This window comes from Rhinopithecus bieti, unplaced genomic scaffold, assembly GCF_001698545.2.
Source record: "Rhinopithecus bieti isolate Rb0 unplaced genomic scaffold, ASM169854v2 scaffold_1558, whole genome shotgun sequence".
Classification (NCBI taxonomy): domain Eukaryota; kingdom Metazoa; phylum Chordata; class Mammalia; order Primates; family Cercopithecidae; genus Rhinopithecus; species Rhinopithecus bieti.
This window is the reverse complement of record NW_016803701.1, coordinates 2789655-2810092: the sequence shown is the minus strand read 5'-3', so window position 1 is coordinate 2810092 and position 20438 is coordinate 2789655. Positions and strand designations below refer to the sequence as shown.

General features: G+C 36.9%; 1 protein-coding gene across 1 annotated transcript in view; it reads right to left on the bottom strand.

Annotated features, from left to right (window-relative positions):
* Positions 1-20438, bottom strand: part of ELAPOR2 (endosome-lysosome associated apoptosis and autophagy regulator family member 2) — a 190053-nt gene that overhangs the window by 50222 nt on the left and 119393 nt on the right. The window contains 5 exon segments of the mRNA XM_017851806.1: positions 2825-2953; positions 4029-4209; positions 16022-16110; positions 17018-17170; positions 18174-18279. Coding sequence (XP_017707295.1) covers positions 2825-2953; positions 4029-4209; positions 16022-16110; positions 17018-17170; positions 18174-18279 — 658 coding nt within the window.

Below are 20438 nucleotides of genomic sequence, written 5' to 3'. Positions count from 1 at the left end.
TATGCTTTTAAAATATATGCCTTAGATTTTACCATATAACCTACTTTATTTTCTGTTTTCTTTCATTTAGCATTGTCTTCCGATTTTTCTAAACATCATTCTATCAAAAACATTCCCCCATTGAGATAAACAGCAGTTCATTAATGGATACAAAAATACAGTGAAATACAAGAAATAAGATCTAGTGTTCAATATACAGTAGGGTATAGTTAGTAGTAATTTTTTGTGTTATTCAAAACAGCTAGAAGAATTAGAATGTCCCCAACATTAAAAAGATCAGTGTTTGGGGTAATATCCCATTATCCTTATGTGATCATTCCACATTGTATGCATATATCAAAATATCACATGTATCCTCAAAATATGTACAACTATTATGTATCTTTAGAAAACCACTAAAAATCCTTTGTACATCTAATTTTAACAACTTAACAATATTATATAGTTATATCATAATTTTATTTAACCTTATCCCATTATTGAAAATTTAGTTTGTTTTCTCCTATTTTTCACTCTTATAAATAACTCTAAAATTAATATTTTGTGCATAATTTTCTTTACATCACACTGTTTCCTTGGTATAATCCCCATAAGTTGTATTTTTGGCTTGGAGAATAGGAACCTTCTAAATTTCTGAAACATTGCCAAATTGTTTTCTGTACAACTTGCACATAATGATTGCATAATATTTCATTCCACTAGCATAATATAACTTTTGTAAACATCATCCTATTTCCGGATATTTCAATTATTACAATTTTTGTTGTTATAGATAAGGCCCAATGAACATCTTCATGAATAAAAAGTAACTTGTCTCCAACTTTGAATTTCTCTTAGGCAAAATTTTACCACATGAAGATTTACTTCTACATACCTGTTCTGTAACTGTGTGAAAATCAGACCAAGACTACATGAATCTCAAAGCACTCCAAATCATACAGTCAAGTTGGTCAAAGCACACTCACTTTAACTCCATGCCTGGGTGGGTGACTATCCCAGGAGACAGGCTGCCCCTGTGCCTCTCCATTTCACCTTTGTTCTTGTGACTACTGCTCCTCACAAGGTTGGCTACTGCACCAGCCAGTCACAAAATATACATCACCTTTTATCTTTGTAGTTTTTATGTTACTGTTTACTATTTCAATACCACACACTAATACCACACACTAATACTGCACAGATTTACAGGTTTCAGTTAATCATTGAACATTACTGAAAACTAAGAAAAATTTTAAAACAGACTCTCAGTAAATGAGTAAGCAAGTGGGTAAATCAACTATTTCCAGAGTTTAAGCTATGAGTAAGGTCTCTATAAGATCAAATTAAAATATCAGATAATCTTTACTAGTAAGTGAATACACACACACACACACACACACACACACGTATTAGTACTTTTATAGAGTTATTCAATGCCCTTGCCTTCCCAATCTTACTTTTCCAATAGGTCTTAATTTCCTCAACTTAAAATTCAATTATAGGGCATTTTAGGAAAAAAAGAAAACCTTCATGATCAGGTAACAGCTATTATATCTTATTCTTCTTCTCCCGGAGGACAATTTTATTTATTTATTTATTCTTATTTTTTTGAGACGGAGTCTCACTCTGTCGCCCAGGCTAGAGTGCAGTGGCGCGATCTCTGCTCACTGCAAGCTCCACCTCCTGGGTTCACGCTATTCTCCTGCCTCAGCCTCCCGAGTAGCTGGGATTACAGGCGCCCACCACCACGCCTCGCTACTTTTTTTGTATTTTTAGGAGAGACGGGGTTTCACCATGTTCACCAGGACGGTCTCGATCTCCTGACCTCATGATCCGCCAGCCTCAGCCTCCCAAAGTGCTGGGATTACAGGCGTGAGCCACCGCACCCGACCTTGACAAATTTTTTAAAGTGGGATTATTGGTCAATAAAGAAGAATATCTCACATTTAATATATAGATTGAGGCTTTGTCTTTTCCTCTTTCACTCATCTGTTTAACATTATTCAAAGACCTATTATTTGTCAATCTCTGTGCTCATGTATACACCTCATTTCCTATGACTCAAGCCTTTTTTTGAATAGGTATTGATTTAAAACATATGTGTTAAAAAGCACACACATGTGTGTTTGCAATAAGTAAACATAATATAGAGAAAACCAAGCAGATAAAAAATGCCAGTGAGGTGATAAGTAAAGGATGCATTTTAGTGTAAAGGTCTGGTATATACAATACCTACTCCTAGCATCAAGTTTAAAAATACATACATTCATTCAACCATCACATACTGCAGAACATGTAAGTTCCAAGCCCTCTAAGCACTTAAAAGGTAAGAACAAATACAACTCAACAACTGTCCTGTAGAACTCTGCCACATTTTCAAAATTTCAATAGGTAGAATTCATATATACTTTGTAAATACAATCATAGACTTGACAGGCAAGGGGAATTTGAAGTCAGTTAAACCCTCACCAGGGCACAGTGCTAAGCCAGACTAATCAAGACAGAAATCCCATCATGCTACTCTTTAAAATGGTAAAGAACATAGATTTCATCCCCCTCCTTGGTAAATCTATTCTGGCATTTATACCATAAAAGTGATCCTCAGTATCTACTTCAATACTACCTCCAAAAAACGCAAAATTAATAGTTTGTTCTTGTATGAACATCATCTGGCTGTGACACCACATTTACTATTTTTATGGTACAACCAGAAGATGGGCAAGTAGCCAAATGATAAGATTAAAGTTCCTCATACCCATACTTGGCATGTTTTAGAGAGCTGAGTTCAAGAATGAATGATGTCTCTATTGCTGAAATACATCAAGTAGGCTGATTTTGAACTTACCATTCATTCCATCGCACTTTGAATTCCCAACATTGAAGCAGGAAGTTTTCATGTTGCCAGGAAGGACATTCCACCATTTATATTCAAAGCCAAGTGCAGGCTCTGTTCCTGCTGGACATGGTCTACATTCTACAGGAGACAAGTAGGGTCAACAATTAAAATTAAACTGCAACTGGACAACTTCCTCTTTCTCTGTTGCAAACACTACTACATTACAATTAGCAGGGAGAGAAGTGGAAAAAAAGATATTGGACTACCAGTTCCCTCAGGATGTAATAACTCTTCAAAAGAAATCTGGAAAGAACAAAATTCTAGATATAGTATACACATGTACATACACTTGACTAAAATGTAAAAGGGAAAGGACAGAAACAAAATCTTTAAAAATAATTTTTTCCTTCATGTCTGGGAGTAGCCGTTAACACTTAATCACCCTCCATAAAAAGACTAATTATGAGACAAGTTCAAGTTCTCCTGAATGTGACCTTAGAATCAGTTCCTCCACCTTATGAATAAAGAAAGATTTCACTCTTCCTATTGGTTATTCAACTTAACAGAATATTAATACCATTTATGAACTGATTAATTGAAATTCAAAATATTGACTATGTTGAGAAATGGCTGGGAGTTGAGGGCTTGAGGGGCTGGGAAAGTGCTGGGTTTATAAATAAGCCTGATTTAAATTGACATCTGCAAAATTGAAAGAGAAGGGTCTTTTCCAACCATTTTTAAATGTAGCCACTTTGCATCATCACATCAGTAAAAAAAGGAGTAGGGAAAGAAAATATTTTGCAAACATTTATACCTGCTGCAAAAGTACTACAGATGACATTTTTAAATGTCATTCTCAATGATGAGCCAGATATTACCCACCATCCTCCAGACAAGAAAATTGAGCTTCAAAAGGTTTAAACAACTTGGATAAATCACACTGTTGGTAGCATGGGGGATACAGATTCAAATCCAAATCAGTTTGACTTCAGAGTCCTTTTTATGCTATCTCTCAAAGGCTCTGGATAGTAAGCATACAACATGGCTATATTCAAGCCATCTACCTGCAACTAAAATATTACAGTTGACTGTAATTTTTGTCTACTAAAACTAAAGAAATTCTGTAACCACTTTCCATTAAAAAAAAAATTCAGAAAATGGTCACAGTAGTCCAACAAGATCATTTTGCTAAAGGCCCAGTTATTGGACCGACCTTTGGTTCCATCTGAAAATGTTCCAGGAGGACAGGGATGGCAAGAAGATGATCCATTGTTATAAAATCCAGGGTTGCAAGGTGGACAATCCTTCTTCTCTCCAGAAGGGGGCAATCTAATAGCATCTGTGAGATCCTCCCGGCAGATTTTGGGCTCTATCCACTTGTACATTATCTGTGTCTACCAAAAAAAAAAAAAAAAAAAAAAAGTCATATAGCATGCTTATAACAAAAATCTTAAACTGGTAGCATAGGAAAAGTGCAAATGAATAGAAGGTCCAGCCGACAGATGCTAAAACATCAGTGACAAAATGAGAGAAGGGAGAGAACTTTGGTGGGGAAACGACTGTTACTTCCAAATGTTTTTACCCTAAGCTATAGGTGACCTTCCTTCATACATAGCATGTTCCTCATCATGAAATAACTGTTTAAAATATAGGTAACCTGCTTATCACCCTTACTCTTCTATCCAGTCATTCCCTTTATTCCATAGCTGACATAAGTTTCTATGCAGCAACTTGTTTTTTTTTTATTTTGAGACTTCCACTACCCTCTTCCTTTCCTCCAACAGCACATTTCATTATGCTTTGCACATAGCAATCACAAAAAGGTTATTTTTCAAAAAGAATGCATCAAGATTCAAATTTCAATCCTGTTAGTTCATAATATTGGTAGTGTTTCTCTGAGTCTCTTTCAACAAACTGATGTTAGACTACAAGAGCTGTAGCTAAAATATTTACCCCAGAGGCTTCTAGGTCCTGATCCATGTGCTCTGAACATCATGATTAAGATAGCCTCTGCCTTCAAGGAGAGTAATCGTTTAAACTCTGCCCTTTTATTCTCTCACACACATGCATTCACCCCCACACAAAGCAAAATATAAGAAAACAGCGGAAACTCAGCCAAATCCCAAAAGCCGATATTACCAATTTTTTTTCTCATTTTAAACCAGAAATACCAAATGGGTTAGCCATTCCAAAACAAAATTGATATTTCAGTGGAGGAAAATAGAAAAGGTATTCTAAATGCAAAAATATAAATAAATCAACTATTTAATAACTAAATACGGCATTTTAAAAGAGACTAAAAGTTCCTTTTTGAAAACACATAATTTGCTAAAGTATTTTTTATTTCTTTAAAAAACTTCTGCAAGTAGGAATCTACTATTAAAGCCTGGGGGAACCAAAATAAAAGGGCAATTGTCAGTAGCTAGTTCCCAGTTAGTCCAGTTAGTAGAAAATCATGTATAGTAACTCCTTTAGGCACCCAGTTTTATTCTCAAGTATTCTTACGGAAGAGTAGATTAACTTATCTGAAGAAAGACGCTTAAGAAAATGATTTAAAGTAAAAGTCTCAAAATAATTATAAATAACATTTTTTCTTTTTACAACTCTATTTTTCCACATTCATTTTATGACTTGCGTCATGAAACATTTTAGCCAGCCACTTCACACACCTGCCTTTCTTACCATCTGTAAAATAATGGCTGTTCCTGCTGGGGACTCCTAAATAATTGGAAAAATACATTAGATACTATATCCATAGGGGCCCTCAACTCCCCTTAAGAAAAGCAGTATAAAATTCAGAGAATCTAAGCAAATGAAACATCATCATACTGGGGAGATTACTTTCTTAAAATTCTGGTTTAACAAGCTTATAAAACAAATTTCAAATCCTACTTAATTCACTATCTTGATGATTTATTTTGACATTAATAAAAACGGATTGTGTTATGTGTGAGCTACTGCACTGCTGACAGCAGTTGGTTCCCATGTGGGAGTGGGGGGTGGTGCTGACACCCTGTACTAGGTAATCTTCTCAATCATTTTAAGAGGTACATATTACTATCCTCAAGTTTATAAATGAGGAAACACTCCAGATTAGAGCTCTTAATTTGCCCAAAAGCCAAACACAACTAATAAATGGTAAAGTAACACCAGTCAACAAGAGTCAGTTTGGTAAAGGTAAAAATAATAAAATATGCAAATATATTTTGAGAAGTCAGCTAACCACATGACTTTCAATACGTGCAAACTAACTTCTTAAAAATTAAAAAATGTACACCACTTTAAGATACTTAAAAACGTAGAAATCAAATTTCAAATGCTCTATAGTAAAAGTTTTATTTACAAAGCCTCTTGTTTCACATGGCAGATTGATTCTCTGCCTCTCTTTCTAATGGAGACAGATGCTTTCAAGTCTGGCTGACTAGGTAAAGATAATAATATTAATGATACTTAGAACCAGAGGGCTCCCAGTGCAGGTGAAAAATCAATAATCAATTCATTTTTTGGCAAGTTGAGATAAAATTATGAAATGTCTTATAAAACCAAAACCCTAATACAGCAAAATTTATCAGGTTATTATTAAGATCACAAAAGAGACCCAGTACCTGTATTCATATATAGCATGAAAAAAATACATTTTAAAAATCACACACAGTTTTAAGAATCAACTGGAAGCTGATTTTCATATAAAAACAGAACTCAAAACTGGGAGGACTAAAATTTAGGCAAATTTTGAGACTGGCTTTGTCCAAGGTTGTCTGATTTCTTACTTCAGTTGTCACTTCACAAATGTACTAAGTCTTTATACATTGGCTGAACTCATCAGGGCTAAATTATATGTGTGTTTTAGAAGGTCTACCAACTGACCCTAACCTAACTGCCTTGTGCTCCATGATGTTCTGGCTCAGGTGGTCTCAGCCAAGCAGGCAATTTCTTATCTCCCAGCCGGTCTCAAACCTTGATCTTTTCCAGTTGCAAGCCACTGGGCACTCATCATTTGTCTCTCTTGGAATTACCCACACCATGCTGCCAACTTGTATCTGACTCCTCCTTCAAAGCCATGCTCAGCATGTACAGTTGTGCTAAGCAAGTCGTCAGCCTGCCCAAATACATACCAGCATTCACCTACCTTCCTTTTCTATGAAGGCTTTGCTGCTTTTCTCTTTTCCCATGTGTTTACCTCCTTCCCCTATGATATGTTTTAGATTTCTGTCCCCATGCAAGTCTTATGTTGAATTGTAATCCCTAATGTTGGAGGTAAGGCCTGTTGGGAGGTGATTAGATCATGGGGGCAGATTTCCCCCTTGCTGTTCTTGTAACAGTGAGTTCTCATGAGATCTGGTTTAAAAGTGTGTGGCACCTCCCCCTTCTCTCTCTTCCTCCTGCTCTGTCCACGTAAGACATGCCTGCTTCCCCTTCTACCATGATTATAAGTTTCCTGATGTCTCCTCAGCCATGTTTCCTGTACAGCCTGCAGAACCATGAGCCAATTAAACTTCTTTTATTTATACGTTATCTGGTCTCAGGTACTTCTTTTTTTTTTTTTTTTTTTTTTGAGACAGAGTCTCACTCTGTCACCCAGGCTGGAGTGCAGTGGCACGATCTCGGCTCACTGCAAACTCCGTCTCCCGGGTTTATGCCATTCTCCTGCCTCAGCCTCCCCAGTAGCTGGGACTACAGGCGCCCGCCACCTTGCCCGGCTAGTTTTTTGTATTTTTTTAGTAGAGACAGGGTTTCACCGTGTTCGCCAGGATGGTCTCGATCTCCTGACCTCGTGATCCGCCCGTCTCGGCCTCCCAAAGTGCTGGGATTACAGGCTTGAGCCACCGCGCCCGGCCTCAGGTACTTCTTTATAGCAGTGTGAGAACAGACTAATATATCCCCTAAATACTTAACAGCTTTGACTATCTTCTGCCTTTATGTGGAAGACACCATGGAAATTTAACACTTTACTGATAGTTCAGGGCTTTAAGCAAGAAAATGTTCTAAAATTAAATTGTGGTGACTATACTAAAAACACTGAATTATTATACTCATTGAATGAATGAATGATATGGTATGAGAAGTATATCTCAATAAAGCTGCTTTAAAAAAAAGAGTGCTAAAAACAGACTATTCAAAAAATTTTATTTTAAACAATTCAGAAATCCCTAGTCTCTGAGAAATTCCATGTTCTCCCTTCTTCCTAATTAAGAAACATAGGCTCTAAGTATATTTGACTTGCTTAAATCCTGTGCACAGAAAGGCAGATCTAAAAACTGAATCCATTTACACCCTATTTTTAATATCCCCTACATATTTGTCCTGCTATATAATTTAGAAGTACTGTGTTACAGACATTGAGCATTTGGAATAATTTGCAACACTAAAGATCATTAAAAGGCAAATAAAATATCAGACATTTGAACACTAGCAAACTCTCTGTGATCTGGAGTTCACCTCTCCAGAGATGAAGAAGTTGTATAGCCTAATGCTTCCTTCTAAGAAGGCTCCCTTTTAAAATATCCTCCCTGCCAGGCACTCTTTGAGCATCAGCAGAAAGTTCCCTAATTGAAAAAACATGCCGGCCGGGCGCGGTGGCTCAAGCCTGTAATCCCAGCACTTTGGGAGGCCGAGACGGGCGGATCACGAGGTCAGAAGATCGAGACCATCCTGGCTAACCCAGTGAAACCCCGTCTCTACTAAAAAATACAAAAAAACTAGCTGGGCGAGGTGGCGGGCGCCTGTAGTCCCAGCTACTGGGGAGGCTGAGGCAGGAGAATGGCGTAAACCCAGGAGGCAGAGCTTGCAGTGAGCCAAGATCTGGTCACTGCACTCCAGCCTGGGCGACAGAGCAAGACTCCGTCTCAAAAAAAAAAAAAAAAAGAAAGAAAGAAAAAACATGCCATTTCAGTATTGGGCAGCTCTGTTTGTTAGAACATCACTACATCCCACTGGAATTTACCTTCTCTAAGTTCACCTGAGTTCTTTTCTAAAATTTCCCTTCAAATACTTGAAATACCCTATTAAGGAAATTCTGAGTACCTACTATGCATAGGACAAAGTACTATGGGAGATTCAAGAATTAGGCAAACTGCTCTGAAAAAGGTTGTAGTCTAATAATGATACGACAGGTTCACAGCTACTATAATGTAAAAACTAAAAAACATGAAAGGGATACAAAGCACTACAATTTGAAACAGACTATTTGAGTTAGAATTCCAGACCTAAGACCAGCTATGACCAGCTATGATCACAGGGAAGTTAATTAACCTCATTAAGCCTCAGTTTTCTTATCTGAAAACTGGGTACAGGAATGTCTAACTTACACAGACGTTGAAAGAAATTAGAGGCAATGTTTGAATACACATACATATACACACACATGCACATATGAAGAGAGTATGTTCACAAATATGGAAATGATAGCTGCTTGTGGTATTAACACTACCGTTACTGTTACGATAATTACTGTCTCATCATTATCTTCTCCAAGAGAAACACAAAATGCCACGAGTGACCAAAGGAAAGATATCAAATCTCTGTAAGACAAGTAGGAAACATCACAAAGATGATCACGATTTTCCATCCTTTGCTGTTTTCCTTCTACCTGAAAAAATATTTCCAAATATTTCAGTCATACTTTATACAAAATATCCTGGCCTCTGTCCTCTAGATTCTTCCCCTTTTGTCAAAATTTTCTCAAACTGTATGCCAAAGACAGAACACAGCACTCAAAATGTGATAATCACTCACTCATTTACTAATTCTCACTAATTCAACAGACGTTTCACTACCTTCTATGTGCTAGGTACTACACTGGGCTTAGAGATTTTTTTTTTTAAATAAATAAGAACAAGTCCCTGTATACAGGAAGCTGAGAATCTGGTAAGGGAAACGATCACGTATTTGTGATAAAGTGATCTTTTAATCTATAATCACTATGTAAGTATCAAGAAGGTATGTGCAAATTTCCATGGAAATTCTCAGTATACCAAGACAATCTTGCCAGACCTATTTATGATATTTAAGAGTATATGCTTTCTATGAACCTGTGCAAAATCATTCTCTTTTTATTCTGGTAACTGTAACCATCTTTTTTTCTTTGGGAACTGATCTGTGTGATGCTGAAAGGAACTAGGAATTACAGAGTTTGGCCTCCCCAGCTACAGGAATTTGCAGGTGAACTAAGACATCCAATCAGAGTATCCAACACTCCTGGAGAGAATGATTGATTGGCTATGGGCTCATGATTCAAGCAAGGCCAATCAATCTTTTCTGAAGCTTCAGTCAGTGTTCGTAGTATCAAGAGCTGTGAGGATAATAGTGGCTTGGATGGAGATGACAGTGAGCATCCTGCAACACCGGAAAGGGCTTGCCTGAGAAGGAAATCAAATTGAGCCAAGAATATTAGCATTACACAGCAAGATAACATCTTAAAATAATTTGTTCTATATTGACTTCCCAGTTAAATGAGTCAACAGGCTCCTGCCTCCTCCCCTCTCTGTTCCTCAGTTTTACATTGGTTTGAGTCAGGGCTCCCATCCAATTTCTGAAACATTTTTTAAATTCATTACTAGAGAATTTATAATCATCCCCAAGCACCCATTGAAAGGAAACATGTGAATCATGTCCCACAATAGGGAAGTGGCTGAGGGAGACAAACACTACACAGGTTACTCTGCCTCAGTGTAATACCCAAAATAAATAGAAACTTAAGTCTTTTCTGTTTACTAACTCCCAAACAAAAATAACCTTTTCCCTACTCCCTTTTGTAGTGGATATGAGACAACCTTTGTGGATACGATAAACAAATGAGAAACTTGCTATTTTTAACCATGAACAGCTTAATTGAAAACTATTCTTTGTATTCTTGCGGGGGAAGAATTTTCCCCACTTTAAACAGCTGTTGCATTTTTTATTTGGTGAGTTAGGTCTTTTAAAGCTTGAATTTCCCAGGAAATCTTCTTTGCAAGTAATTATTTTCTCTTTTCTCAATGCTTTTATATCTGAGAGTTTCTTTCACACAAATAAATTTTGATTTTACTAATTTGAGCTCATTGTTCAAGCACACTGGAGTCTTTCTGAATCTTAATTTTATCATTCTTTATTTATTCACAAATTGATATACATATTCTTAATGTCTTTATGAAGTTAATGATTTTTAAATAAAATGTTGAAAACTCATCTGACATATCTTCTTTGTATGAGTTACAGTATGTATAAATGACTTGCTGTATTTATATTCCTATGGCATATATATAAATATATCAAATATATATGATACTGTACTCTAAGCTGATAATCATTTATCAAATCAAACATTTTATATATGATTCTTCAGTTAGTCATATATCCACTTAACCATATCATTTAGTCCACAATTCATCTTATCCATAAGGAAATCATGAGATGCTCTGTCAAATATCCTGCTAATATTACAACACATCTTCTCTTGATTAACTCTTGCCCAGTGTCACTGTTACCTGGTGTAATGCCTACCCAACATAGCTGAATTTCCACCCTGCCCTAACTGTGTTTATCTTTAAGAAACAGGATGCCTGTGATAAAAAGTTCCCTTTGTAACCAGACCAGCTGAGACTGGTTAGAACCAAGATAGATGACCAAATGACTTAAAGGATCTCAGGTTTCATTATAATCTCACAATTTTATTTCCATACTAAGTGACACTTCCACCAGTGCCATGACAATGGCCAAAAGAAGCCATAAAAGGACAAAAAGGCAGGCAGCACTCTAGTTCCAGGAAGTTTACTGCCCATTTCTAGAAAACACATGAATATTCCTCCCCTTGCTTTTCATGTCCAATCCCTTCATTAGAGAAATCCTATATTTTAACTCCCTCACCCCTCACTAACAGAGAAGTTGTGAACCATGCTCCCACTTCTCAGTTCCATGACCCTCGAATAAAGCCTGCATTGCTTGACATTCACTTTCAGTTCCATGTATTTGTTTCATAACACTGAACAGGGAAAGACCCCATCTTCTAGGGGACTAGGTTTGTTGGTAAAATCACTGATCAGTATTCTTTTGAGTTCAAACATCAAACACTGAATTTGTATATGTGCTTGTGTGCACCTATATGAGTGTACCTCATTTTATGTAAGAAGTAGGCACTAACTTTTTTAAACAAAGCATACATAAAACTTTCAACTCACTACTTAATTTTGTAGTGAATGTTTATTGAGAAGTGAATATTCTTTAATGTATCTATGTTATACATCTCTATTTTGCATATACTAAGATTTAATTCAAGTAAGTCACATTTAGGAATCCTCATTTATTCACCACAGGGAATAACGTCACATAAAAATGTGTTGTCTCCTTGAGACTTTCATAACCTAACCATGGGCCAAGAACACCAAGTAATTATCCATGTTTGTTTACTTCTCTGCATCTGTATAGGGCCTTACACATCTTGATATGTAGTAAGTCCCACAAATATTTGGTGAGAGAATGCCTTACTGTATATATTAGAGGATTTAAATCCTTATATCTCTTCACCCAGTTCAACCTGGTTTCCATGTTTTAAAATGGCTCTTTAAAGTCACCATTTAATTCAATGTTGCCAAATCCAATGGATACTTTTCAGCCCTCATCTAGGGTGATTGTTCAGGAGCATCAGCCTTCTTAACCACTCCAATCTCTGCAAATACTCTATGATAGTAACTCCCTTGGTTTCTCCCACTTCTCCAGCCATTTTCCTCAGGCACCATCCCTGTTCATCTCTCCTAGCTATGGCTGACTTCTAAGCCCACTCTATGATCTCCCTGAAAACTTTTACCCAACCCCACGGCTTTAATTGCCAGCTATTTGCTATAATTTTCAGATTTATATAGCTAGCCCAGATGTTCTACTAAGCTCCAGACTGATGTACATAATGGCCCTTCCAACATCTCCTCTTGCCCCATCTCACAACATGGTCAAAACTGTACTCAGGGTCTTTCCTTCCTTGCCTCTAGACCTTCTCTCTAACCAAATAGTACCTCTACCAACCCACCTTTAATACTTTCCTCTCCCTCCATCTTACTAACCATCACATTTTGTGAACTTTACTTCCTATTTCTCTAATCCATACTCTTCTGTCTATTCCCTTTACTATATTCACTTCCTTCTTCTCTCACCTGTAGACTTCTAAGTGTTCATTCTCTCTAGTCCCCTTCTAATCTTGTTTATAAAACACTGCCAAAGGGATCTATATGAAGTATAAATCCAATCACATTGCATCACTCTGATACCAAAAAACTTGTAGGGATTGCTAAATGCTCTTAGGATACAGGCCAAAATTCCTAATGTGGCCCTGTGAAACCATGCCTTTTCTAGCAATAGCTTATATCATTAGCTGCACCTAATGCAATCCCTCGCCCACATCCCCACATTCTAGTCACACATTCTTTCAGTTCTTCAAATACACCATGCTCCTTCCCATGTCAGGTCTTAACCATCCCGCTCCCTCTATCAAAAATGCTCTCCTTCCACAGACTTGCCCAGTGTTTAATACAGCCCTGAGGCGTTCCCAGACTGGGTAAGAACCTCATAAAATTCAAACCTCTCTGCTGTAGCACTAATCCCAATTGGAAATAATAATTCATTTTCTATGACTGACTGTTTATCTCTTCCTCTAGAATCTAGACCAGTGGTTCTCCAAGTGCTCAGATTCTGGACCAGCAGAATCAGAATTACCTGGGACCGTCCTGGAAATGCAAATTTTCAGGCCTTCCTCCAGACCTACTAAATTAGAAAATCTGGGACAGGGCCTTCCAGGTGAGACTGATGAACACTAATATTCGACAGCCACTGCTCTACATCTGTGGAGACATTTACGTTTTTCTTCTATCCTTAGCTCTGCCCTCCTTACCCAGTATTCTGTAAATAACCAGTGCTCAGTAAAGATTTACTAAAAGTATGAATGAGCAATCCATTCCATATTTTTCATGATGTTTATAAGAATCTCTTAATTAGAATAATTTCAATTACAAATTAAAATTTTCCTGAAAAACTTCCCCCACAGGCAGAAAGAAATTTAAGCAATCCATTTTAAACTAAGATTCAAAATAAATACAGAAAACTTGTAACATTCCTATGTCTTATCGATGGTAATGTTTGGAATCTATATGCCTCAATAGCTGATTTCCTTGTCAATCAACTTGATCCTCTCCAAGTAGGGCAAAATAAGATAAAGAGAACATAATAGGACAGAGAAAACCAACATATAGTCATTGAACAACCTGAGAAACATCATTAAACCACTGGCAAATCACCAGGCTATTCTCAGCAAGAACTAAACATCTATTTATGTATTTATTTAAAGAGACAGGGTCTTGTTATACTGCCCAGGCTGGAGTACAGTGGTTATTCACAGGTGCCATCATAGCACACTGCAGCCTCAAATTCCTGGCCTCAAGCAATCCTCATGCCTCAACCTCCTAAGTAGCTGAGACTACAGGTGCATGCCACTTCACCCAGCTAAAATGCCATTTTAAAAGATGAAACCAGAACAAATGAAAATGTTACCCAAAAAATCTCAAATTCACATGTGCAATCTAAACTTCATTACATATATCATTTCACTAAGTCCCCATTGCTTTACTTCTGACGCTAGAAACATTTATCTTGAAATATCTTAAATCACTTTTCTTTTAAAAAAATCACTGAGTTTATAACGTGCTAGCACATTGTTTTCTTCTATAACCAAATTTCACTCAGACACAACAGAAAATATAATTTATGTGTATATGTGTATACAGCATGCCTGTGTGTACACCCATATACACATATGTGTCTATGCAGCTGTGTGTATTCTGCATATTACACATTTAATATAAGGTCTTACATCCATTAGGCCCAGGTCAAATAGATTTTGTCATGCTACTTACTGCCATTATACTCATGGATGTAATTAACATAATAAAAATACAGCTTTTGTATATTTTCATTGTAGATTAGACAAGATCCTATTATACATTAGATCCCATTCCTTTAAGCCTCAGTAACATTGAACTGATTATTATATAAAATAAACTAAATTTACTTTTGCCTTACTTATTAATAAAGCAAGTTTAAGAAAAGTTTACCTAAACAAACATAATCGAAATTACTTTTCAATTCACCTTAATGGTACCTCTTTGCATATATTTTCTAAAAAACCAGCCCTTACTTGGCATTATGATAGGACTATCAGGACCTTACTTTACAACTCCTTGTCAGTTAACAGTTGTTAGTTTGAGTTACTCTTCTCACTGAAAGTAATAGTTGTACTTCTTATCGTTGCAATTTGCCACTAATTTAAACTAGAATGTACTTGCTCTTAACCATTCCAAATAATATTCCTTAAAAAAAACTTAAGGACTTAAGGTAAGATTAAAAATAAAATAACAATCTAGATTAGAATCTAGGGATGCAAAAATAAGAGAAGAAAGTAATAAATTTCCTGACATCTATATGTGCTTTCCAAACTAAGTCAAGAAAATAAATGTCATTATTTCAAAGATGCAAACATAAAGAAGCAATGATCCATAGCAGCCACTTTGATCTCAGTTTCCCCTCACTGACACAGGCTGGTGTAGGCTAATTCTTTAATTAAGAGGAGAGCAGGTCAACTGCAGAGCTCATGTGTGCATTTTTCCTCTGGCTATGTGCCGTTTATATGGTACTTACTTTGTATTTTCTCATTGCAATTACACAGTAATCTGCCATAACTGAATAGCCCATGGCTGCATGGTTTTTACTGACAAAATCTACTGAGTAACCAAATAATTAAAGAGAAGTTATAAGAACTTTCCATCCTGTGAGTCACACTACACATTTTAAGGCTGTGCTCTCTCATGTTATTACTTCTGGAAAAAATATAACTGTTAAAAGTAGCAGTAATTTATTGAGCACTATGCGCCAGGCACTGGGTTAGGAACTTTACATTAAATATCTTGAATGTTCTTATAGCAGCTTTATAAAGTAGGTGCCAATATCATCACTATTATACAAATAAAAAAATTGAGACCTAGAGACATCAAATAAGTTACCCCCAGGACTTAATTGTATATTTGAAATTCAAAGCCAGGAAGGCAGACTTCAAACCCTAAACTCTCAAATTTCCTCTTTACACTTACATACGTGTGTCATAAATCTCTCTTATGAACAAATTAGAGTCTGCTCAAATTGGAAAGAAGGTTGCAAAAATACGGGATGGAGTTGACACAACACTGCTGGTACCTTTCCCTCTTCATCACATGGAGTATGAATCTGGAAATAGTCTTTTGTGGTACAGGGAGGGCGCTCTGTACACTCACTGGATCCTTCCTCTGCAACATAAAAAAAGCGTTTCAGAAATGGGTCAATTATTTTGCGTCTATGAAAAGGCAAAAGCAAAACAGAAAAGCAAACTAAAAAGTACAAATAAACTTACCGGGGCAATTTAGGTAGGACTACCTAGGTCTAAAGAAAATAAATGCCTACATTTTTATTTTCCCTAGAGCAATAAGTGTTTCTATGATACACACGGAGTAGTGTATCACAGTTTTTCCCAGAAGATATTAGATTTCTTCCATCATCGCTGTACATTGGACATTTGGAACAAATTAAAAGTTTCTACGTATGTCTCTACACCAACAAATCATGTAAAAGTATAAACATTTTTAGATTAGTCTAAACATATCCATAGCAGTTACCTGTGGGGTGTGGAATAGAAAAACAAATCATAGGCCGGGCGCGGGTAGCTCAAGCCTGTAATCCCAGCACTTTGGGAGGCCGAGACAGGCGGATCATGAGGTCAGGAGATCGAGACCATCCTGGCTAACACGGTGAAACCCCATCTCTACTAAAATACAAAACTAGCCGGGCGAGGTGGCAGGCGCCTGTAGTCCCAGCTACTCGGGAGGCTGAGGCAGGAGAATGGCGTAAACCCGGGAGGCGGAGCTTGCAGTGAGCTGAGGTCCGGCCACTGTACTCCAGTCCGGGCGACAGAGCGAGACTCTGCCTCAAAAAAAAGAAAAAAAAAAAAAAAGAAAGACAAATCATAGACCTATATAGGGGAAAGTCATGCAGAAAGGGAGAAGATGTCATATTTTATCCATTCAACATCAATTCACCTCAGCACTTCGGTTTCAGCCACCACTGCTGTCATACTTTATGGGTGACTTCTGGCTTATAAATATACACTTGACCAACATACATTTAGAAAGAAAAAAGCAGAGTATAAACTAGTTCTACCTGAAAATTGAGAGTCCTCTTTACACCTTATACATTCTTTGGCTCCTTTCTCAGAATAGGTGTTTCTGGGACACACTTGGCAGTTGAATGAACCTGGTTTGTTGCTGAATGTGCCTGGCTTGCAAGGAAAACATTCTGATGTGTATGCCACCCCTGTGCGGTAATGAAAAACAGAGCATGGGAGGAGGACCCAATATCAACAAGCAAATCAGCACCTACTTCTGCATCTACCCAGAAGTGAGGGAGAAACATTTACAGTAAGGTCAGCCCAAATCGTTTATCTTATTCATCCAGCACTAAGAAAGCATTTACTGTGTGCAAGGAACTGCACAATCAAGTCAGCAAACAAGTGATGAAGTTTTGATAGAGGTATAGTACTCGTATTAACTGAGCTGTCAAAAGACAACTCCACTAACTCAAAAATGAGATAAACCCTAAGGTTCCCTCTAATTCTATAGGCTTGTAATTATCTGATCCTTATGATAACCCATTCCCTTTTCTTTTTTCCCACTGCTGATTAAGTCACAGGTAAGACCTAGGAATGGCTTTGCCAGCAGATGTCCTTGTGACTAATGAGTTAACACATTGTTCACAGAACAAGCCCACACTGAACATATTAAAATGCAAGCCAAAGTTTAATAAAGGAGAATCACTGCTTTAATTAAAAATACCCTTAATTGAGAATGAACCATGCCAGGGTTCATCAGCTGCTCTCCCGGGCCAGAAATTGCCCAGTTGGTTCAGACAAGCATAAAAGGTTTAGGAAAGAGTCAGGTAAGATGTTTATTGTTATTTTTATGGATATAGCAGTGACCAGGTCATCAGTTCCCTGAGTAAGCCCAATGTCTGGCACAATAGACATTTCTCAGAGGAATAATAGGGTCTTATTAACACAGAGACACGTTTTTTGTTTACAGATATCTAAAATTGTCATCATGTTTACTTTTTTTGCAATGATTAAATAATTTAGTTCAAGTGTACGAGAAAAAAAGAAAACAACTATTGATTTCTTGGGAGCAAAACCAGGGTCTCCAGACCTATATGATTTCCTAACATATTAATTTCTGTTCTATAAACCTTTGAACCAGCCAAACCAAAACTTTAATAAATATTTGGTAGTCACCAGTGACTACTAAACCAGACTGCCATGAAATACCTTCAATTGTGATATTTTTTACCAGCACAGGCTTGACTGCCTTAGAACCCATAAGGATGCCTGTAGTTCTCCAGTAGAGTATGTTTGTACCTGATTTCAGCATAACCTATAAAGAGAAACATAAAGGCACTCAGGTCAGATAAGCCATGCCATTTCCCACACCTAAAAGCTACTCCCTTACATACTTTTTCAATCCATATAATAAAATGCCATTAATTTAAAACCCACAGATTTAAGTCCACTGTTAATTCTGACCTAACCTCCGCTGAAGTTTACACTTTCTTTTTTTTTTTTTTTTTTTTTTTTTTTTTTTTGAGGCCGAGTCTCGCTCTGTCACCCGGGCTGGAGTACAGTGGCCAGATCTCAGCTCACTGCAAGCTCCGCCTCCCGGGTTTACGCCATTCTCCGGCCTCAGCCTCCCGAGTAGCTGGGACTACAGGCACCCGCCACCTCGCCCGGCTAGTTTTTTGTGTTTTTAGTAGAGATGTGGTTTCACTGTGTTAGCCAGGATGGTCTCGATCTCCTGACCTCGTGATCCGCCTGTCTCGGCCTCCCAAAGTGCTGGGATTACAGGCTTGAGCCACCGCGCCTGGCCCCTACACTTTCTTAAAAGAAAAAAAAATGGAGTTTGCTAATCCACAAAATATATTAAATAGAAAAGAAGAAATCTTCAAGTCTAAACAAACTCATAAAATGATTCTCAAACCATTTGCATGAAGTCTTAGTTTATATTTAAAAAGAATGCATTTTAGAGGGTGAAAGTCCCTCAGGCCACTTGTATATTTATAGGTTGCCACTATTTATAAGACCTTTGAGTTCTGAAAACAAAAGGCAACAGAATGAGTTTGTTTATTTTTAAAAAATATTTAAGAAAAATACAGCAACAGTAACAAGAAAAAATAGGACAGTTCTTATGTGATAATCTCATTTAACTCTCTTACTCTAGAACATAAATAATACTATATGTAGTATTGGTTTCCTTTGCTACTGGAATATTTGCTAATTGTAAAATCAAACTAATTTTCTTATAAATTTCATGTTCATACAGGTAAGTGAACTAACTTTAAGAGTTCCTTGCTTTCTTATTTACCCCCCTTATTCTTCTATGCAGTCTCTCTCTGGACAAATTCAACCTGTAGAAAATTACAATCCACCCAACTATTTCAGTGAAGTAATAAATTAAGTAAAGGTAGTGCATTAAGCACTTTCCCTTGTATTAAATCTTTTTAAGTGAAGAAAGCATATTTGTTTTTAAGGGTTACTTGTACCTTCAAAGCCCAGCTAACTGGGTGTTAAGGTATATGGATCTTAAATGTTATTAATATTATTCTCGGATATACAGATTTTTAAAAATATTCTGAAAGGGTACATTGTATTAATCACCCAAGGATGGGGTACCTGCTACAACCGCAAAGACAAGGATTGATGGTCACTTATTGAAACAGAGCTCGATCTACATTGTAGGCACCATATTAGGCCCTTCCCACATATCTTCTGATTTAATCATGCAAAGATTGTTCCTATTTTGCAAATGAAAACATCAGACACAAAGAGATTAAGCAAATTGCCTAAAGAAACACAACTATAAACCGGAGTTAGATATTAAATCTATGTCTCACTCCAAAGAGACAGTGCCTCAAATAATAACAGATTCACTGAATCGTTACCTGATAATTGCCTTCAAGCATTTAAGGAGCTGTCCTGTAAGGAAGCAGGCAGTTACTTTACTTCATGTAACCAGAGAAGGTAGAATTTCAACCAATGTGTGGCAAATAGGGAGGAGGCAGGTTGAGGCTCCAAACATACACAAATTTTGTGATAAACAGAGCTGTCCAACAAATGGAGACAGCATAGTACCCAACAAAACAAGCTTGAATATCACTTGTTGGGCACTGTGCAGCAAAAGATAAAAGGAATTCACAGATCCTTCCGATGACAAGAGCCACTAATTTGATCACATAAGACAGGCACATTTGTAAACTTAGAAACTCAAATGTTTTCTATATTAGTTTTGAACAGCCTTCTTTCTCATGGATGCCCCTTTGAAAGGGAGGAAAATTAGACTATGATGGGAAGGGAAAGGAAAAGGAAACTAAGAAGAAAGAAAAAGGTAGGAAAAAGACCCTGAAAATTGGAAGCTGAGTCCATGAAACTAGGGGTAATTTTTTTCCCTAAGCAGAAATCTTCTAAATTAATAGTTAATTTTGACTTTTTTTTTTTTTTTTTCTTTTTTTTTTTTTTTTTTTTGAGACGGAGTCTCGCTCT